Source organism: Rattus norvegicus, chromosome 15 (assembly GCF_021556685.1).
Source record: "Rattus norvegicus strain SHRSP/BbbUtx chromosome 15, alternate assembly SHRSP_T2T, whole genome shotgun sequence".
Lineage (NCBI taxonomy): Eukaryota > Metazoa > Chordata > Mammalia > Rodentia > Muridae > Rattus > Rattus norvegicus.
This window is the reverse complement of record NC_141548.1, coordinates 20,190,968-20,212,500: the sequence shown is the minus strand read 5'-3', so window position 1 is coordinate 20,212,500 and position 21,533 is coordinate 20,190,968. Positions and strand designations below refer to the sequence as shown.

Below are 21,533 nucleotides of genomic sequence, written 5' to 3'. Positions count from 1 at the left end.
TAGTTGGCTTCTTGCTTATAAAGTCCCAACAGAAAATAGGGCAAGTTCCCATTAAAAATGCAATACTACCACTAATAACACTATACCTGATGGTTACGAGCTCTCTTGACTCCTCTAGGTACCCCATGTTGGAAGATGCCAGCTACTGCTTATGAAAGGGTAGTTTATAAGAGCCCTTCGGAGTACCACTACATGAAAGTCTGCTTGTAAGTTCCGTCTTGTGAGTTCTGTTTTATATAACCTGTTTTTGTTTGATTGTTTCTTTTTTATGAATCTGAAAAGCATGGCATTTAATGTGATATTTTCTCTTAATATTTTTTACAGAGAGTTTCAGGAACATGGGGTTGGACTGAATGGAGCCCAGTTCAAACAGCTACTTGTTTCAGCGCTGAAAGACCTGTTTGGGGAGGTATGGAATTAACATTCTTAAGGTTTTTGTAAGAAATTTTAGAAAAAGGACTAAGGGTATAATTCACTGGTGGAATCATGGCCTACCTTGGGCCTGATTGTACCTGTTACAAACAAACAAAAAAAGAACTTTTTTGTTCCTTTGTTAGAGACAGGCCTTCTGTATGAGCCAGGTTGTCTAGAGAACTTGCTCTGTAAACCAGATTAACATCAGATTCACAGAGCCACCTGCATCTGCCTCCAAAGCCCTGGGATTACTTGCAACATTACTCCTAGTCTACAAAGAGCAGGTTGTAAGAAGTACAGAAATACATATTTTTAAAACGGAACTAGAAATTGCAGAAGCCAGCTTTCAGAAATAATGAATTCTGTAGGTTTTTCTAGTGTATCCTGTATTTGGCAAGAAACCTACTAGACACCTGTTCTTGAACAGTGCTATCAAGTTATAGTCTAGACTGGTAACCTGGAGACATCACTGTCCGTCTTTGAAAGAGGAAGGGCTCGCATGAGCATAGCATGCTTCAGTAAGAACACCTCAGTACGAGGGACAGCAGGATGTCCTGAGCTCAGTCCCTGGAAGCCGTATGGTAGGAGAGAACCAGCTCTTGAGAGTTTCTTCTCATCTCCACACACTTGCAGTAGCACAGGCACACATACATACACACGTGGGCAAACAGACCTCCATACATGTACAGAGACATGCATACATACATGTGGGGGAAACACACACACAAATAAATAAACCTTAAAGTGATAGAAAATCTAAGAGAGTGTGAGCAGAAGCAAACTGCTTAGTGATGCTGGCCGACATCCCGATGTGCTTCTCAGCCTGTCACAGACCAGACACTTGGAGCAGCTCTGTCTGAGCAGTCACCTAATAGAAGCTGAACTTTGGAAATGGGGGGCGGGGAGGGGGGAGTACAAAGATAGGGTTGACTGTCAGGAACTCCCATGACTGATTTATTTTGTTCAGATAGACTCTGCAAAGACTGTAAGAAGATGGAAAGATGAGATATAGGTTGGGGAAAATAATTTGAAAACTATGTCTGACAAAGAAGTATTGTCTAGGATATTAGAACTCTCAGAACCCGATGGTGTTGGATACAATGATTTACACCTGTAATCACAGCACTAGACAGGCTGAAGTTGGATGATCAAGGTTATGTGTAGCAAGACCCTATCACCAAGGAGCCCCAGTCATAAGAAAACAAACAGTCCAAATCAAATAGGCTAGACTTTCACAGACATTTCACTAGAGAGAGTGCACCATTGACAAAGAAGCACGTGATAATATTAGATACCAGTGGAATGTGTGCCAGCTGCCACCTGACTGATCACGTGTTTACCGTACGCCTCAGCAGTAGCACTCACGGTATTCACTCCAGAAAACCGAAAGAAGAGAAGAGCCTGTGTACACAGACAGCTGAGACGGCTTAGCAGGTAAAGGTGCTACCACCAAGCCTGAAGACCTAAATTTGATCCCTGGAGCTCATATGGTGGAAGAAAAGAACTGACTTCTTCAGATTGTCCTCTGACTTCCATACGTACATCAGGGCACATATTCGCGTACACAATAAGTAAATATAATAAAAAAAATGACTTGAAGCAAAAATCTACATTCGGCCTGGAGAGGTCCCAGCAGTTGCAGACCCCTGGGTTCAGTTCCCAGGACCCACATAGTGGTTCATAACTGCCTCGTAGCTCTACTCTAGATCTGTTCTCCTTTTCTGGCCTCCTCAGGCACCAGGCATGCACACAGTGCACAAATATACATGTGCACAAAAAAATAAATGTTGAAAGGAAAAAAATACTGCACACCAGTGTTTATGGTAGTCTTATAACAACCAGGAGCTGGAAACATTACATTAGTTCTTAAGTGGATGGATTATTCAGTGATTGTATATTCATATCATGTATGATATAATTGTCAGAGAAAAAGATAGTGCTACACAAAGCTCTAGAAAGTTAAGTGGAGAAAGCCAACCCTGGGTAAGTTCCTCACTGGGTGATTCTAGGTCTATACTGCTCTTCCTACAACATAGCCTGTAGACAGAAGTGACTGCCAGGGGTTAGTGGGTGTAAGTAATAAAGGACCAATAGAAAAAGTCTTGTGATGGTCCAGGTTTTTATCTTGGTGGCAGAGGTAGTAGTTATAAGAAGTTGCCTATGTGGAAGCACACACATATAAATATATGTGCATACAAATAGTGTCAGGTCTAAGTAGATTCAGTCGTGTGGACACCAGTTACCTGCTTTGATCCTGCATTGTAGTGACATAAGATGCTGCCTTTGGGGGGACTGAGGGGAGAGGCCTTTGGAGGGGGGCTGAGGGAAGAGTGTTTGTACTTCCCTATAGATTGCCACAAATTGAAATATAGAGCCAGCAATTTGTATGTCATAAAAAATGTGATTTCAGGAGATAGAGCTAAATAAGACATGGTTTCTGTCCCTTGTTAAATAGTGTGAGTGACAAGGAGGGGAGAATTGTGAATGAGCAAAGTATAGAGTCTGGTATAAAAAAGAATGCAGTAAGTAGATTGATCTTGTAAGGAAAGGAGCTTTTTGTAAAAAAACCTCTCTCTGTCTGACTGTCTCTCTCTCTCTGTATGTGTATGTTAGTACACATAAATATGCTGTGTGTGTGTGTGTGTGTGTGTGTGTGTGTGTGTGTGTTAGTACACATAAATGCTTGTGCGCGCATGTGTTGTGATCAGAGGACGACTCTGGGGTATTTCTGTCCTTGCACCATATGGGTTCTGGGGATCAAACGGGGTGGAGCTTGGGTCATCAGGCTTTGTACCATGCACCTTTACCCACTGAGCCATCTCACCAACTGGAGAAGGAGCATTTTAACACAAGGTTCAAAGGTGAAAAGGGATGGGAACATTCCAGGCAGGGAGAGCTCTTAGCAGGCACGTGAGAGCACCAGCACTGTTGAAAGACTGGGTTTCTTAGAGTTCGAGAGTGAGCACGGAAGTCTGCTAATGGGATTGCTCCATTCCTAGGTTGGCGCTGCTTTACCTGTGGATGTTCTCACTTATGATGAGACCACACTGTCAGCCATCTTGAGAGTATGCAGCAGGTATGACCCTGGGACAGTTCTACAGTAGCAGGCAGAGAGAGTGATGGGACAGCACAGTGAAGATGCTTCCCGGATGGGAGTGCAAGGCCAGGCACCCTGAGCACCTTTGGGGATTTACACTGGAGTTAATGTGAACGTTTCTCTCAGAGACCAAACCTTTGGGGTTCAGACTCCAGACTCCATCTTAGGGATCCTGACCTAAGATTAAACTCAAGTAAAGCACAGGCTGGTACCTAGCTTCAGTTTCCAGGCTACCCCCCAACAAGACCTGCATCTCCAGGTTATTCCAACAGATCCAGCCTCTAGCCCAGTTTCCAAGTTATTTCCCAGCTTACAAGCTTGCCCCTGCTTAACAACCACCGAGAAAACACAAGTTAAGTTTGTGGTTTGGCTCCCAACACTAGCCAGTTATGCTAAAGGCCACAGTAGCACCCCGATTAGATGCTTGCCAGGCCAGAAAGATTCTTGGGGCTCATTTTGTTCTCTGTGATATGTTTTTTTTTTTGTTTGTTTTTGTTTTTTTTTTTTGTTTTTGTTTTGTTTTGTTTTGTTTTGTTTTTCTTTTCTGGAGCTGAGGACCAAACCCAGGGCCTTGCGCTTGCTAGGCAAGCGCTCTACCACTGAGCTAAATCCCCAACCCTCTGTGATATGTTTTTACTTTTAAGGTTCTATTTCATAAGCCTTCTGGTTTGCTAAAAAAACAACTTCCTAGACCATCCCAAGCAAAAGTACTAAGCGCTATTACAACAAAAATCTTTATTTATGCTTTCTTGATCTTTATGCAGTGGTCTGGCCAAATTGTGGAGCTCTTTGACCCTGTTTGGAGCCTATAAAGGCAAGAAATGTGCCTTCAGAGTGAGTCAGGTAACGGCTTTTCCTTTACAATTCAGAGCTACTGAGTACCGCAGTGATGTGTTCTGGGTGCGTCTCATTTGTCGCGAGTAAAGCAGTTACCATCTAACAAGGGCAAACCCAGAATCTCTGCTTCCGGAACTGAGGCATAGTGGTCAGATTTTAAGTCACCCTTGTTGCAAGGTAGGTGATCACACTGTGAATCCAGACGTTGTGTTATTTACTGAACAAGGCTGTTTCTAGTTGTGGTGCGCCTCAGCCCTTAGCACGCACATCTAATCTCTGTGGCTGGAACACAGACATGCTCTTAGTACACACCTTTAATCCCAAGCAGTGACGGTAAAGTTAGTTTGAAGAAGGAAGCATCCATGTTTAAAAGGGATGTCTAATTGAGTGGCAGACAAAGTGGTGAGTAAGAAAGATTTGACAAAATAATCTATGGCCAACTCTCTCGAGAGGAAAAAGAGGTTACTTAGGAGAAAGCAGCACAGAAGAAAGGGAAGAAGGGAACAGTTTTACTGGGGGAGTTTTACAGTGACCTCCTGAATAGAGAACAGGCTGGACACAGGAGAAGACAGAGGAGCCGGAAAGGTAGAACAGATTGTTAGAGTGGTTTGAGGCCAAGCCAAGCAATTTAGGAGAAGCCGAGAGAAGTCCTCTTGAGTCAGTCAGCTTGGAGAGGAGTCTGAGCCAGAGCAGCAGAGTTGAATCAGGCAGACAGAGTTCAGAGAGAACTAGGAGGAGTGAGTTTATTCCTTGGTAAGTTTCAGAGGGTGAAAACATTCTTGGCCTTGATAAGATTACACAGGTCTGGGCTTAGGAGCTTCCAGGACTAGGCCTTGAACTTAGCAGATGGCAGTAAGCCTCAGAGACAGCAATTATATCAGGGGAATAAAAGTTACAGTTATATATACTAGAGATATTTGGAGGTCGAACTTGAGTTCTTGTGATGAAGTCTTTTTTTACTGACTGCCACACCTTATAAACTGCTGTTTCCGAGCTTGTGATTACTTGTCCAGCCAGTGCTTCCACACACAAGGCCCTTTACAGTGTGGCTGCTACAGTTCTGTGCGTCCTGTGAAATCTATGTGTTTTCTGCGTTCCCTGTTGTTTTCATGCAGCTTGAGTTAACCCTTTCTTCTCTCACAGGTGTCTCCCTTTCTCCTCGCGTTATCTGGCAATAGCAGGGAACAAGTATTGGACTGAGCTCTTACAGTTCCAGATACAAACACTCTCGACAGTGTCCTTAGGTGTCTACGCAGTTTGGAAACAAGCAGGCTAAAGCCCCTATTGTTGACATCCGGAGATGCTGAAGATGTGGAGTGGGCTTCAGAGGAGACTGTGGCAGCATCGTGTGGTACCAACAGGGCAGTGTTTTCGGTGTGTGCACATGAAAGTTGGAGACCGCGCTGAACTTAGCAGAGCCTTCACACAGCAGGACGTGGCTACCTTCTCAGAGTTAACGGGAGACGCCAATCCTTTGCATTTAAGTGAAGATTTTGCAAAGCACACCAGGTTTGGAAAGACAGTTGTGCATGGAGTTTTGATAAATGGACTTATTTCAGCTCTCCTGGGCACTAAAATGCCAGGGCCAGGCTGTGTGTTTCTTTCCCAGGAGATTAAATTCCCAGCTCCTTTGTATATTGGAGAAGTGGTTTTAGCATCGGCAGAAGTGAAAAGGTTGAAGCAGTCTGTTGCTGTTGTTGAAGTGTCCTGCTGTGTAATAGAAAGTAAGAAGACAGTTATGGAAGGCTTGGTTAAAATTATGGTCCCAGGAGCTCCTAGATCCTGAAATAGAAATGTAAAGTTGTACGTTCAGACCCTGTGCTCTTGCTATCAGTGACTTCTGGGCAGCTGGGCTGTTGCTCTTCAAGAAGTACACGCAGAAGCCATGTGTGGGAGAGGAGATTTCCAGATTAGCGCGTGGTTTGTCCAGACTTACATGCAAGAGCTCGTCATCTACGAGGTTTGGATTTCTTTTTTCCAATTAAAAAACAGTTGAGAGGGGTCGGGGATTTAGCTCAGTGGTAGAGCGCTTGCCTAGGAAGCGCAAGGCCCTGGGTTCGGTCCCCAGCTCCAAAAAAAAGAACCAAAAAAAAAAAAAAAACAAAAAACAAAACAAAAAAAAAAAAACAAAACAGTTGAGAGAGGCTGGAGAGGTGGCTTCTCAGCTAAGAACACTGGCTGCTCTTCCAGAGGATCTGGGTTCAACTCCTAGTACCCACATGGCGGCTCACAACTGTCTGTAACTCCAGTCTCAGGTGATCCCACACCGTCTTCTGACCTATGCCGAAACTACATGCACATGGTACACTGACGTACATGCAGGCAAAATACAAATACAATAATAATAAAGTCTTTTTAAATTGAGAAAACTGTGTGTTTTACTCAGAATTTCAAACAATTATATATGTATTTGATAACACCTACGTCTGTGTTGAATTTTCTTACTGAATTTATACTACCATGTATTTAGTCACCAACTGCAACAATGCACATAGAGCCATCTTTGAGCACCTAATTCTCAGACTGTTTCTCAGTGGCTTCTCGGTTAGGTTTATAATTCCTTATTCACATCAAGATGTAATCTAGATGCTGTGGCACTTGCCCTTTAGTCCTCACTTAGAGGCAGAGGCAGGCAGAGCCCGGGGTGCATAGCAAGTTCCAGGACAGCCAGGGCTACATAGAGAGACCCTGTCTCAAAACAGTAAAAACAAAAGCTGCCGCTTAGTTCAAGCTTCTGTGTGACTTGCCTCTCGGTGGTTTTATTGTTACTGGTGAGGGGTTTACATGCAGCCGTGACTCAGTTATATAAGGTCCCCTAACACCGCAGCATTGTTGGGAATAATAGAAACAGAATTAATCAGAAGGCCAGGCCTAGAAATGTAGGCCAGTATTCTCCCGCGTGACTCTCCATGAGTGAATTGAGTGGCTTTTCTGAATCTGAATTTGGCTGTCCTCCAGCTGAACAGGTTAACATGTGGGTCTTGCAGAGAGTTGGCCAATCTGTTAGATTTTAGAAGGAAAGAATCTGGGATGCAAAGGTGCTGTTTGAAGGGTTCTAATCCCCTCCCTCTCTTGAAAATGTGGCTCTACTTTAAAAACAAAAGAAGTGGGCCTGGAGAGATGGCTCAGCGGTTAAGAGCATTGACTGCTCTTCCAGAGGTCCTGAGTTCAATTCCCAGCAACCACATGGTGGCTCACAAACATCTGTAATGGGATCTGATGCCCTCTTCTGGTGTGTCTGAAGACAGCTACAATGTACTTGTATATAAATAAATCTTTTTTTTAAAAAAAGCAACAATAAAGCTATTATGTATATATAAAGATATAAGCAGGGCTGAATGTGGTGATGCATACTAAGAGGCAGGAGGATCTCTTAAGTTTGAGACCAGTCTGGTCTACACAACAGGTTTCAGGACTACCTAGACCCTATCTCAAAAAGAGAAAAAAAAGGGGTAAGTACATGGTGGCTGAGGGAGGCCAAGTTTTTTGAGTCCCCCGCTTTTTAAGAACTTGGGTTTATAGGGAGAAGATGGTGAATGCGTTAGTATTAAGCGGTACTCCCTAACAGCCAGTACCTGTTAAATATGTATCTGTACGCCCGTGGTCTGCCTTAGCTCAGTAGGTTAAATGGTAAGTGGTCGTAGCTAGATGCTTTGATTAGAAATACAAGATCAGCAGCAGGGCATGGCATCTCTTACTCTCACAGAACTTAGGAGGATGTGTCACCCGTTCTATATTTCCTGGAAAAGGCATTCCTTCTGGTGTCATCTTAAGTAACCAGAGAGAGTGTGTGCGCGCACGCGCGTGTGTGGAGGCAAAATGTCAGGCTTCGATGTCACTACCCTTCACAGGATTCAGATTCACTTTTTGTCTTTGTCTCTCTCTGGCGTTAAGTTCAGTAATTAGATGAAGCTGGCTGTCCAGTGAGATTAAGGACTCCACCCGTCTCCACATCCCCAAGCACTGGGATTCATATAGAATCCCACAAGCCACTATACCTGGGCTTTTGTTTGTCAACGTGGATTCTGTGGGCCCTCATGGTTGCTAAGCAAGGCACTTCGTCCTGGAGAATTGAACAACTTACTAGAAAGAACCCTTGTAGTCACTAGAGGGCAGTCCTGTGTCTAAAGTGAGTTGTAAACCTATCACACCTTCCTCCAATATGGAAAGGGGTGAAGAAAACCCCCAAATCTGTGTCAAGCGCAAAGGTTGTAAGTCTCAGAATGGGCAGCATTGCAGGCTGAGTTCATATAACAGTGACTTGGTTGTAGGCAAATCACTAGACTTGGCTTCAGTGCATACTCCTGCAGAGCTCATCTCCTGGGACTTAGCAGCAGTCGATCCATAAATGGAGCGTGATGTGATGTGATTAATGCTGGTAGCTACCAGTTTTTTACATGTCTGATGAGCTGATTTTAATTCTTGAAACAGCTTTATAAAGTTAACAGCCGCGTTTTATTGACATAGAAGCAGACTCATGCTGTATGGCTTGTCTGAGGTCGTGCAGGGTCATACAAGATTCACGCTCAAGCCTCCTTTTTCCTATCACTGTGAATCTTAGTGTTCTCACTTCCAGAGCACTGTCCATTTCAATAGTACTTTGTTGAAATAGAATTCTTAAATCCATTCAGATTGATATTTCTGGCTGTCCTGTCCCTGTGCCCAAAACCTGTCCCTCACCCATCACCCATCACCCCTCACCCTCAATGATGATCAGGCCACATAGTGTGGCCTTGCTTTGAACTCAGGCCCCTCTGGTTCAGACTTCTCAAGTGATGGGAAGAGAAATGTGTACCACTGTGCCAGGCCACCTACCCTTTTCCTAAATATCATTCGGAGATTGTCTTCAGAATATGAAAGCCCTAAGGATCAGTTAGACGAATAGAAGACCAGAGCCAGGCACAGTGGCTGATTTCTAATTCTAGAAACTCACTAACAGGGGGGTAGGAAGATCTGCTGTCTGTCCCAACTTATCAAAAAAAAGAAAACGTTATTCAGGCCAAGTGGGGAGTGGAGAGAGGTGTCACACTTTGACTTGAAAAGTAGCTTCTCATGGGTTGGGGATTTAGCTCAGTGGTAGAGCACTTGCCTAGCAAGCGCAAGGCCCTGGGTTTGGTCCCCAGCTCCGGAAAAAAAAAAAAAAGAAAAGAAAAGAAAAGTAGCTTCTCACGTAGAGCATTTTCACATTATAAATAGTCTGACCTTTGATCCCTATAAACAGTAGAGTCGGTAGGTAGTCTGTGTACACGTGGAGACAGCGCCAAGGCTGTCCCACTGCTCATGCTCTGCTAGAGCAGCCCTGAGGAGAAAGGATCATTGGCTTTCTCAAGCCCACAGAGGTGCTGTAAGGAGTGTCTACCTTACAATGAAGGGGGCTGACCGCTGGGAGGTGGCCTTGATTATACCGGGTCACATATGGAAGTGAGTGCAGAAGTAATGACTAACGTAGTCCAGTTTGTCTAGCGCTTTCCCTATTAGGGGCACTATCAGCCCGAGACTTATGTGATACTTGATTGCCCCAGAAAGAATACCCATCTTAAGCAATTTTCACCTAATGTACTGGAAAATTGCTTAACAGACTGTTATATTCTGTTAGAAACATTTCCATATTGCTGAAATGCCACTCATTTTTAACCCCCAGCAGCAAATCTTAGATTAATGGGTAGTGCCTCCCCATGGCCACCATTTATCTTGTGAACCTGGCTTGTGTGCTCATCCAGAAAAAGCAACCTCTAAGTGCACACCAGTACCTCGAGATAACCATGGGTTTTCATTTTGTGCCAACCTATAAGTCATTTTTCTTTTCTGTTCCTAGAGTATAATTCACAGGCCAATTTACTCCCTGAGAAAATTGCTGTGAAAATCGCTTCTATTAAGGATTTATATTAAAACAGTCTACCAGGGGTTGACTGCCACTGTGCAGCTGGGCTGCTGTGACTGCCTGGCATGCTGGCATAGTTGATTACCTATTTCCAGATCAGCAGACTCAGTTGCTGTACCCTTACTCCTGGGCCACGTGGCTGGCTGCATGTGGGATCACCTCAGAGCTGGCTGCATGTGGGGCCATCTCAGGGCTGGTTGCATGTGGGGCCATCTCAGGGCTCCAGGTGCTTTGCTCTTTCTTTTTTTTTTTTTTAAGATTTTATTTTTATTTATTTTATGTATATGAGTATACTGTTACTGTCTTCAGACACACCAGAAGAGGGCACCAGATCCCATTACAGATGGTTGTGAGCCACCATGTGGTAGCTGGGGATTGAACTCAGGACCTCTGGAGGAGCAGTCAGTGCTCTTAACCACTGAGCCATCTCTCCAGCCCATGATTTGCTCTTTATTTGCTGCACTCCTCCGGATTGCAAAGAGCAGAATTCTCAGCATCTTCAGAAAAATTTGGAGTTGGTGCTGAATGACCAGCTAGGAGAAAATCCAAATTATTTGTACATCAAACAAGATTAATAGGTCCCACAAACTTTATTTCTTTTTTTTTTTAAGATTTATTTTATTTATTATATATATAAGTACACTGTAGCTGTCTTCAGATACACCAGAAGGGGGCATCAGATCTCTTTACAGATGGTTGTGAGCCACCATGTGGTTGCTGGGAATTGAACTCAGGACCTCTGGAAGAGCAGTCGGGTGCTCTTAACCGCTGAGCCATCTCTCCAGCCCCACAAACTTTATTTCTAACGTGTCTCTTAACTGTAAACTGTTTTGACCTTATGCCCCCCAAACAGATTTTCCCCAGGGTTGACATAGAAAATGTCAGCTTATAAATGACTATTATGAGTTACATTTTGTTGTTCAGTATCCAGACCATGAATATTTAAAAACATAAAGTCATTTGGAGTTGTAAGGCCACCCTGCTTAGGAAATAGTGAGTTTTCACAAGCTTCCGTGATCTGACTTTGTACAGCTGTTGTCAGGGCTAGAAATTTCCTCACTAAAATCCATTATGTTCAATCAATCTGGCCAAATCTCAGGTTGTTAGATAAACAACCCATGAGCTGTCTAAACATTTGGCAACACAGCAGAATATAAAAATCTTTTTTTTCTTCTGCTAGCCTTCAAATAGTTGTATGCAAAAAGGCAAAGTATGGTGTTTTCTTGTTCCTTAACAGTTTATGAAGCCCAAGACTAGAAGCACGAGTCTAGCTGGTTTAGAGCAGCTATAGCCTGAGAAGAGTTTTCCATGTTCAGCCTGTGTGACTTCAAATGCCAGACAGAGCCAGGCACAGAACATCTGTAGCCAGCCACTCAAGAGGCTCAGGCAGGAGGATCGCTGGGTCCCCAAGAGTTCAAGGCCAAAACCCTAATTTAAAAAAAAGCCAGATGGGGATTTAGCTCAGTGGTAGAGCGCTTGCTTAGGAAGCGCAAGGCCCTGGGTTCGGTCCCCAGCTCCGAAAAAAAGAACCAAAAAAAAAAAGAAGCCAGATGAATATCAAGGTTGTATGAGGCTTGGAGCAGGTCTGTGTGTCTCAGGATACTCGGAAGGTTGGATGAGGTAAGTAGGAAGAAATGAGCCCAGCAAAAGTGTTTGTGCCCAAGGGTTTCTGGAAAGAACCGGAGGAGGAAGGAGAAGGATACCCTCGGGGTGTCCCTGGCTTCTGGCAGGTGTTGCTTACTTTCAGTTTCCCTTTCCTGATGAAGACCGGCAAGTCACATCTCAGGCCACATGCTGCTCTAATCTTCAGTTCTAATCCCTCTTCAGTCCCTTCCCTTCCAGAGAGGAAAGCGTTCCAATCCCCCTTTCTCCACGAAAGGCTACTCGGACATCCTTGTAACAGCCTGCACTTTGTTCTGAGTCTCTGGTTCAAGCGTCAGTGCAATTTAGGGCCCTCAATAATCTTCCTGCTGAAGCTGTCCCAGTCGCCATGCCACAAGTGAGGAAGCTGAAGCAAAGTGATACCAGGCTGCTGAGAACCCGGGGAGCGCTCAGAATGTGCACCTTTCTCTTCCAAACCAACCCTTTCCACCTTCACCCACTCCGTACCCATCTCCCGCTCCCCTCCGCCGTACTTTTATCCACGTACTGTTTACCTTTCCCTCCTGGAAGTAGTACCACACAGTAAGAAATGTCTGTTAGTGGCCACTGAAGTCTGAGTGGCTCCCCGAGGTGTCTAACGGAGTTGTAAGGAAGGGGGCTGTCATAGCAGGCTGTGAAGAACTTTCCCTTCTGCTCAGTGTTATCGTACCTCTTTGCCTCTGGGGCTTTAAGCTGTGTGGGTCCTCTGGACTGGCCCATGACTTCATGCCATTGCCCCAGCCCGGTCCCCAGCTTATGTGGCTGAGTTTGACAGTAGGTGAATTCTGTCTTGTGTTTTCACTCTCCCACACTAACACAGCACTTGGTATCTAGTGTATGTTCAGTAGTTCAGTGGGCTTTTCACAAAAGCACAAACGGGGCGGAAGTATACCTAGCATTCGAAAGGCTCTGGGTTCCTAAAGACCCCGTTCAAAACCCATACGTTTCATGACTCCCCCAAAGTACACGGGTTGTTATAACTCTTTTATCTCTATGTTTCTATGGGCGCTAGTGCCTCAATTTCGGTACTCTCTACAGATCACCTTTGCAGTCGATGTCTCTGTGACAATCATTCCTTCTTCCTATGTAGTATTAGGAGATTGGACTGGGGATCTAGGTCAGTGGCAGAACACCTCCCTAACATGCATGTGGCCCTTGGTTCGAACCCCAGCATCATAACCAGAAAAAAACAAAAAACCACTCATTTCTGTTTATTCATCCGTGGACTCTTGGTATCTAAGTCTTAAGGTAGCATAACTGTCATCATTTTGTTTGTGCAAATACACTGGAAATGGAACTAAGTGCCAGTTTGCTGGGTTTCAGAGAGGCATCTTCGGAACCTGTGGTTTTGGTAGAGCACTGGACACTGGTTTTATATATAATACATAAACTGGTCATAAAAAGAAAACATTGTAATTATGGAGCTGGCAAGATGTCTCAGTGGTTGGAAGCACTGGCTGTTCTTCTAGAGGACCCAAGTTCAAGTCCCAGAACCCACATGGCAACTCATACCTGCCTGTAACTCTGGTCCCAGGGGATCCGACACCTTCACACAGACATATGTGCAGGCAAAACATCAATGCACATAAAATAATTTTTTTTTAAAAAAAAAGAAGAAAAAAACATTGAAATTAAAGGCATTTTGGAAAATATGAAAAAACAAAGTCATGATTCTCCTACAGGAAACATTCTCATTATATCCTTCTGGTGTTTCTCCTGTAAATATATTTGGCTCTGCAGATAGTTGTATGGCTTTTTTCACTTATTAGGTGAGCGTCATCAGATGTCCTTTAAGTTGTTCTGGTGCTGAAGATTGAGCCCAGGGTCTTGCACAGGTCACCTGCATTCTCCAACACTGAGCTACACCCCCAGTGAATAATCTGGGTTTTAGCCTTGCCAAAAAACGGTGATTATACCACGACTTGTGTAATCTTATATCAGGGATTAAGTGCTTGTCTTCACATGCTATACCTTTGCACAAATCTCTCGTCACTTTCTTAGTGTAACCCTCTTAGAGGCAGAATTAGTCTCAAGGTGAGAGAGACAGCTTTAAGGCCTTCATGTATATTATTAAAGCCCAGCACCAGGGTTGGGGATTTAGCTCAGTGGTAGAGCGCTTGCCTAGGAAGCGCAAGGCCCTGGGTTCGGTCCCCAGCTCCGAAAAAAAAAAAAATTCTTAAATCCCAGCACCACTGCTCAGTTTATTACATCGTAGGTACTCAGTACATCAGGAAACACTCACTGAGTGACTTAATGCCTTCCTTAAGGATTAGGCCACTTTATGTTCCTACCAACGCAATATGAACATGGCCTTGTCTTGGTCAATCCCCACCATGACAGGAGTAATAATACAGGGTTTGGGTTTCTACTCCTCTGATGGTGAAATTCTCCATTGCCTTTAAACAAAGAAACAGAGGAAAAGAGTGAAAGCCTCTTAAAGTGATGCGTGGTTTGACTTTCACAGATGACTGCTCTAAAGCAAATTGGAATAAAAATGAGATGTGGAAAGAGGTCTCCTACTGAGCGTTGGCTCCTGAAGGCACTCTGGTGTCACTGGGCTACTTGGGGTTGCCGGCCAATCTCTCAGCTTGAACTCTGAAGAGGATAACCACCAAGTGCAATCTAGACCTTTGCTATGATGGCAAAACGCAGTGGTGGTGGAGTCACAAAGAAGCTTTGTTTCTATGAATGAAATAATAGAAATTTCGTGGGGCTGGAGAGATGGCTCAGTGGTTAAGAGCACTGACTGTTCTTCCGAGAGGTTCTGAGTTCAAATCCCAGCAATCACATTGTGGCTCACAACCATCTGTAATGAGATCTGATGCCCTCTTCTGGTGTGTCTAAGAACAGCCACGGTGTACTTATATATAATAAATCTTAATAAAAAATAAAAATTTAGTGGAAACAAACTTAAGAGTTAGAAATCTCTGTTCTGTGAATTGTCAGGATGGAATTCATATTGTTTGAGATTTTTAACATGTGCAAAGTTCTTTCCCATCCGGTTGCATTCCTATTACACATTCTACATAGGCTTGAACTTAGTTTTGCCAGTGGAAGGTCACAGGGTGTGTGTGTGTGTGTGTGTGTGTGTGTGTGTGTGTATTTGACTTATTCAAGATAACACAGCTGAAGTAAATGCCAGATTCTCAACACGGTCCTAGGCATCTGATCTAAGTTTAATTTCATTTTTATCCTGGAAGATTGTGATCTTGGGTTAAGGGGAGCAAGGTAGGGGCTGGAGAGATGGCTCAGCGGTTAAGAGCACCCGACTGCTCTTCCAGAGGTCCTGAGTTCAATTCCCAGCAACCACATGGTGGCTCACAACCATCTGTAAAGAGATCCAATGCCCTCTTCTGGTGTATCTGAAGACAGCTACAGTGTACTTATATATAATAAAATGAATAAATCTTAAAAAAAAAAAAAAGGGGGAGCAAGGTAGATTTGGTGTTGAGAAGTTGATCGTCAGGTTTGATGGTTCTGAGTTTGAGGTTCTTGGAGCCAGAATGCTAGCACCAAAGATTCTCAGAGTCTAAGAGATCTGAGTGCTCTTTGGTTTCTTAGACCTTGGGCTCAACCGAGAGCTAGGGACTACACATGCAAGCAAGGAAATCTTTGCATCAGTTCCCCCCTGCCCCCACTGTTCTTAGAGTTTGTTGCTTAAAGGTTCAGACACTGTGGGATCCAGCTATGAGAGTATAGCGCCTAGGCTCTCCTGAAGATCCAGGTTCAAAACCTGAATCCAGATTTGGTTTAGAAAATTTGTTCTACAGACTCAGATTGAGGGTCCACCCTGAAGGTGTTTTTTTTGTTGTTTCCTGAGATCTAAGGACCTTGGGCAGGGAAGATGTGATTGGGAGCAGTAGGGTCTCAAGTCTGCTAATCTGAGTTTCTAAACGGTTCATCAGAAAAACTCAGTTCGGTTAGAGTCCAGAAAATCAGTGTCTAAATGTGACACGTGGTGGTGATGGTTTAGTTTTGTGCTCCTCCGCCCGAGGCCGGGAGCTCATGGTACTGAGTGTACGATGCAGAGGCGAGGAGGCACCAAGAGAGCAAGGGGTTTCAGTCACCTACCCTGCGGTGAAGTACGGCGCTAGGACCCAGCGGGATCGGGAGGACGGGTGTTGACAGCCCGCAGGCTGGGACGACCGGCGCTAGGACCCCGCGGGCGGCGGCAGCGCGCGGGGCGGTGCGCGTTGACAGCAGCGGCGGGACGCGGCGGGTGGCGGGGTTCGGCGCCTCCGGTTCCTGCCCCGGCTTCAGAGGCGGCGGCGGCGGCGGCGACGGCCCGGGATGGCCTTCATGGAGAAACCGCCAGCCCGCAAGGTGCTGCTGGACGACACGGTGCCGCTGACAGCGGCCGTCGAGGCGAGCCAGAGTCTGCAGTCGCACACGGTGCGCGGCCGGGGCGGGAGGCCGGGGCCGAGGGCGGGGGCCGGGCGAAGGCCGGACGGCGCAGCGGGCCGGGCGCGGGCACCAGAGCCGGGCAGGTGTATGAGCCCGCCGCCTCCCTCCTGCTCAGCCGCGGCCGGGGCAGTGTGCCCGCGCATCCCTGTCCCCCTGGAGTGGCTTAGGGGAGCCCTCGGTGCTCCTAATACACACAGGCGAGTTCATTTCTGCCACATGCAGTCTTTTATGGGGCTTTAAAGCCACGCTTGCTTTCTTTTGCCCGTACTTTTTTTTTTTTTTTTGAAAGGCGCTCTTATGCATTGTAATTTACAAGCAATAAACCCGGGAACCAGTAAAACCCGGGGAGCTACTAGGCTCTGGGACTCGATTGAGTAAATGATGAATGGGGTGGGGTGGGATTGGGATTCCTTAGATTGTAATGTTTTGTCGGGCCAGCAAATCAGATTCCAGCCCAGAGGCTTGTTTATCACATCAGTGTTTGGGGGTTCATCATCTGGAGACTAGAGCCCCACAATAGCCTTCTGTATTTCTCTGACTCTTTGTCTCGCTGTCTCTTGTTTCTGACTTTCTCTGGGTGTCTCTCTGTTTGTGTGTGTGTCAGTGTCTGTGTGTGTGTGTGTATGTTTGTTCTTCTGCTGTTCAAAGAGATCTTTCATATTAAAGCAAGACTTTTTGGAACCCCCTGTTTCCTCATCGACAGCTTTGCTTTGTTGAAAGTATTCATTCTCACTTAGAGAAATGACTGTCTTTTTTTTTTTTTTTCTTTTAAATGCATTTTGTCTCCCTGTGGTAGCATCCTAAACCCTATGTAGAAACTCGTGAAAGGCACCAAATATCCATGAGTTTGTTGAACTTGTAATTTGTTGCAAAGTGAATATTTAAGAACCCATATTTAGGGAAGGGAACAATCATTCTTTCAAATTATATTTTTGACTGGATTGACGGCAAGTAAACCTTATAACCTCATAGGGTCTATTTAATACTAAAGAGTTGGATGCTCAGGACCACTATCTCTAGAAAACCTTTCTTCCTGAGTAGCTATTACCCTAGGCCTCATGGATGGACACCAGGGTAATCATGTGATTTCCTCTCTTCCAGGAGAGGACAGGAGGGTCCCATTCTGATAGCATTTCATATGTGTCTGTTAAACGGGTAAATGAATTGTAGCCTCACTATGTCCTGTTTCCTGTTTGTGGAAAGCCATGGTTGTGAAAGTCAGAATAACCTGACTTCTGGGCTGCTAACAGGTCAGTGCTCAAGTGTGGTGGTGAGAGATGCGATGGGTTCCATAGTTACTCCAGAACTTGTCATTAAGACAAACATAAGTAATTTTAGGGCAAAAAAAAAAAAAAATAATGGCAGTTCTTAAAATGATGAGTGAACAGGAAAGATAGTGACTCACTGGAGAGCCAGGGAGCCAGAGAGACAGAGAGGCAGATGTGGAATGAAAACAGAGCAGTCTTGCGTAACTTTTGACTGTTCTGTGCGCTTGTCGTTTTAGCCGCGAAGTGAGACAGAAATGTTGCCTCAGCCCTAAGCTTTATTGAGAAAAAGCATGTACTGACGCAGACCCCTTGGACTGTGGATGGGTTATGAGTAGGTCCCTTGAAAACAGGAACAGTTGGAAATCATGTTATTGAAAGTGGTGTGCCAGAGAAGAGAAAGGCATTGTTTTCTGTTGGGTGGATCGAAGGGAGCTATACGGTGTGCTGGCTGTAGGTCTCAAAGGTCAAAGGTGCACCCTTCAAATACGGCTTTCTAGGAAGTTGCTCCTTGGCTGTGGACAGAGACGCATGGAAGGTGTCTTGTGTTTTATAAAAAAAAAAAAAAAGAGAGAGAGAGAGAGCTGGGATGTGTTTGGTAGAAGCGGAGTTGTGGTGAGGTGGAAGCGGGTGCCTCTGCAGGCCGCGCTGAGGCATCCCTTCCCCATGAGGGACCAGCCATACAACGAATGTGGTATGGAACAGAGTTTATTTAGGACTTGGGAACAGGAGTTGAGGAGGAAGTAGAGACAGGCATAGGGAAAGAGAGGGAGAAAGAGAAAGGAAGGAGGAGAAAGAGAAAGGAAGGAAGAGAAAGAGAGGAAGAAGAGGAGAAAGAAGAGAAGAGGTTGACTAGGAACACGTGGAGAGGAGGAAGAGGGAGGGAAGGAGGGAGGGAGGGAGGGCGGGAGAGAGAGACAGAGACAGAGACAGAGACAGAGAGACAGAGAGAGAGAGCGCTAGCAGGGAGAGAAGGGGCAGAGAATAAGCGAGGAGGGGCCAAACAGCCCCTTTTGTAGTAAGCCGGGCGTTACCCGGCAACTGTGGGGCGGAGCCTAGAAGGAATGCTAACCTATCCAGTAGCCGCTCTCCTTTGGTTGGAAGAGTTAAGCTGACTATAGGTCTAGAATCCTACTGTCAGTCACATGACTTTGGGCAGGCCACTGACACCTTTTTTCTCTGTTTTGTTTTGAGATGTATGTATTTCTGGCCGGCGTGGAGCTAATAGAGAGTCTATCCAGAGTGTCCGCCCGGCGCACTCAAATTTTTATAAATTATATTTTTAAATATTATTTGAGAAGTCAGCTCTCCTTCCATTAGGCCCGTTCAGGTCCAATTCAGGTCATGCTTGTAGGCGAGTGCCTTAACCTGTTGAGCCATCTTGCTGGCTCTGAAACTTTTTTTATTTTTATTTTTGATGTAGCTGAATCTGGCCTCAAACCCTGGTCTTTCTGTGCCCACCTTCCGAATGCTGGGGTCACAGACATGCACCCGCACAGCACGAACCACTAGGCCCCTCTTTTTTATTTTAGCATCGTCATATGTAAATAGATGTAATCATCGCATGCCCTTAGCTGCATCCCTCTTGTTCCAAGGGTGAAAATCATCATCTCTAAGAAGTACTTGTCAGGTCGTTCCTTTCTTCCGTGTCTGTATTTCCTTAGCAACCTGTGTGTAGAGGGTTAGTCACTTTTAAGCATGCCGTGGCAAGGAAGCTCAGCTGCTTTAATTTTCAAATTGTTTTGCCTTAGAAAACAGAATTTACAGCTCAGAATTAGAGGGTAAGTCTGAGTTAGGATTTACGAAGGGAAAAAACTGTGTGGGGAAGACACAGACATCAGGAGGATGAAGAAACACAAAGTCATTTCCCAAAAAGACATGCTTGGGTGAGAAGCCAGCTGGCTGGCTGTGTGTTACTGGTGGGTGATTCATTGCCTGGCTTTGGCCTCAATGGTTTTCTTTTGTACGGTTTTTTCCCCAATGGAGCACAACGATTTTAGTTTCAAGGAACTGATCAGGAGGGGCAGAATAGGTGCCTCAGCAGTTAGGAGCAGAAGACCCAAGTCGGATTCCTAGCACCCCCATGTGGTTCCCAACTGCCTGTAACTCCAGCTCCAGTCCAGTCCAGTGCCCTCTTCCGGCTCCCATTGGCACCAGGCAGGCAAGCAGTGCCCAAACATACATGCAGGTGAAACATCTATGTACATAATGAATAATCCAAGAGAAAATAATGTTTTCTTAAAAAAGAAATTGACTAGGAGGCTAGCGGGGTAGCTAAGTGGTTAGGAGTGTTCATTTCTTTCTTTTTCTTTTATTTTTTTAAGATTTATTTATTTCATATATGTGGGTACACTGTCGCTGTCTTCAGACACACCAGAAGAGGGCATCGGATCCCATTACAGATGGTCGTGAGCCACCATGTGGTTGCTGGGAATTGAACTCAGGACCTCTGGGAGAGCAATCAGTGCTCTTAACCGCTGAGCCATCTCTCCAGCCCAAAGATTTATATTTATGTGTTTTATGTATTTGAGCATTCTGTCTTCAGACACACCAGGAGAGGGAACTGGCTTCCCTTATTACAGAGAGCTGTGAGACACTATTGTGGCTGCTGGGAATTGAACTCAGGACCTCTGGAAGAGCAGTAAAGTGCTCTTAACCTCTGAGCCATCTCTCCAGCCCAGGAGTGTTCATTTCAAAGGCAGGCATAGTTGTGCATTTCTGTAATCCCAGATTGGGGTACATGTGAGACACACACACACGCACACACATTACACCTTCACAAAGTCGGAAGGGTAGGTGCTCAGGGCGGGATGCTGTGAGAAGAAAGGCTCTCTAAACAAGGAGTTATGGTAAATGGCCAACAGGTGAGTCTAAGCAGGATTAGGAGAAATAAGAGAAGGAAGAGGAAATGTAAATCCCCGGCTGTGGCTGCGTAAAGGGGAAAACTCAAAGCCAACAGAAGAAAGTGCTGGCCTCACAGAAATAGAACCCAGAGGAAGTGGCCTCTGGAGCTGGCCATTATCACGGATGCACCGTCCCTTGCTCCTGTGTGGTGGGTCGGCAATGTGACCAGCCTCTTCACCTCCACCTTCTCCTGGTTAATATTCTGCGGGTTCACCTGGCTTAGTGCCCATTTACACTGCATCTGGTGCATTTTATTCTTGAAGTAAAAGATCACTGTGTGATATTCGTAGCGTGAATAGTTTCTCGAATGGGGTAGTGAAGTAGACAGTCCCGGCTTTCAGAGAATTTCTGTGGTATTGCATCTGAGATCTTTGGTTTTGTGATTGCACAAGTTACCCGCCATTACATAGATGGGATTGAAGGCCTCCCTCCCCACTGCCACTGCCCTGAGTTGAGCTTGGCTTCTTTTTTTTTTTTTATATTTTATTTATTTATTATATATATGAGTACACTGTAGCTGTCTTCAGACACACCAGAAGAGGGCATCAGATCTCATTACAGATGGTTGTGAGCCACCATGTGGTTGCTGGGATTTGAACTCAGGACCTCGGGAAGAGCAGTCAGTGCCCTTAACCACTGAGCCATCTCTCCAGCCCGAGCTTGGCTTCTTAATTAGTGAAAAATAATTAAAAAAACAAAACAACAACAACAAAAAAAAACAAAAAACTCCAGGCCTTTAATTGTACTTGTCTTAAAAAAACAAAACCCAGAGCCTTTGTTCCTGCGTTACTGGGGTACCTGTTGAAGAGTGATTCCAAGTAAGACATCAGTGTGTTCAGAGCCCAAAATGTTAGCATGAGCAGGACTCTGTGTCAGGATTATCCTGACTTCGTTTTCAGGAAGTTATGATAGTTGGAGGTTTCTCTACAAGTCCTCTTTCCACTGAACCCTTGTAAAACAATGCCTCTGGGGGTATCTGCATTATACCGGAAGCACTGGTGGCATTCTCCATTCCTCTGCTTAGTCACGCCTTTCCCAGTCGTCCGATACAAAGCTTGGTAAATGCACTCAGAAAACCCTCCATCCGCTG

General features: G+C 45.2%; 3 protein-coding genes and 1 long non-coding RNA gene across 15 annotated transcripts in view; 3 read left to right on the top strand and 1 right to left on the bottom strand.

The window, feature by feature from the left end:
* The window catches only part of Rpp14 (ribonuclease P/MRP subunit p14), a 10,190-nt gene extending 3,478 nt beyond the window's left edge, over nt 1-6,712 (top strand). For both annotated transcript variants that reach the window (NM_001108372.3, NM_001141929.2), the window contains exons 3-8: nt 119-206; nt 325-409; nt 3,414-3,490; nt 4,276-4,354; nt 5,492-6,434; nt 6,463-6,712. In NM_001108372.3, coding sequence (NP_001101842.2) covers nt 136-206; nt 325-409; nt 3,414-3,490; nt 4,276-4,354; nt 5,492-5,548 — 369 coding nt within the window. In that variant the 5' untranslated portion in view covers nt 119-135 and the 3' untranslated portion in view covers nt 5,549-6,434; nt 6,463-6,712. The remainder of the gene's footprint in view (nt 1-118; nt 207-324; nt 410-3,413; nt 3,491-4,275; nt 4,355-5,491; nt 6,435-6,462) is intronic.
* The window catches only part of Htd2 (hydroxyacyl-thioester dehydratase type 2), a 10,183-nt gene extending 3,471 nt beyond the window's left edge, over nt 1-6,712 (top strand). The window contains exons 3-8 of the mRNA NM_001447413.1: nt 119-206; nt 325-409; nt 3,414-3,490; nt 4,276-4,354; nt 5,492-6,434; nt 6,463-6,712. Of these exons, the coding sequence (NP_001434342.1) occupies nt 5,649-6,134 (486 nt within the window). The 5' untranslated portion in view covers nt 119-206; nt 325-409; nt 3,414-3,490; nt 4,276-4,354; nt 5,492-5,648 and the 3' untranslated portion in view covers nt 6,135-6,434; nt 6,463-6,712. The remainder of the gene's footprint in view (nt 1-118; nt 207-324; nt 410-3,413; nt 3,491-4,275; nt 4,355-5,491; nt 6,435-6,462) is intronic.
* Nucleotides 6,713-16,060: 9,348 nt separating this feature from the next.
* Pxk (PX domain containing serine/threonine kinase like) overlaps nt 16,061-21,533 on the top strand; it is a 68,096-nt gene continuing 62,623 nt past the window's right edge. For 9 of the 11 annotated variants that reach the window (XM_087585910.1, XM_087585917.1, XM_087585916.1 and 6 more), the window contains exon 1: nt 16,061-16,262. In XM_087585910.1, coding sequence (XP_087442036.1) covers nt 16,161-16,262 — 102 coding nt within the window. In that variant the 5' untranslated portion in view covers nt 16,061-16,160. 11 annotated transcript variants of the gene reach the window in all.
* Nucleotides 17,014-21,121, bottom strand: LOC148000853 (uncharacterized). The gene is made up of 2 exons (XR_015638692.1): nt 21,081-21,121; nt 17,014-20,016 (listed from the first exon to the last, which is right to left on the bottom strand). It is a non-coding gene; the product is annotated as an uncharacterized LOC148000853 (long non-coding RNA).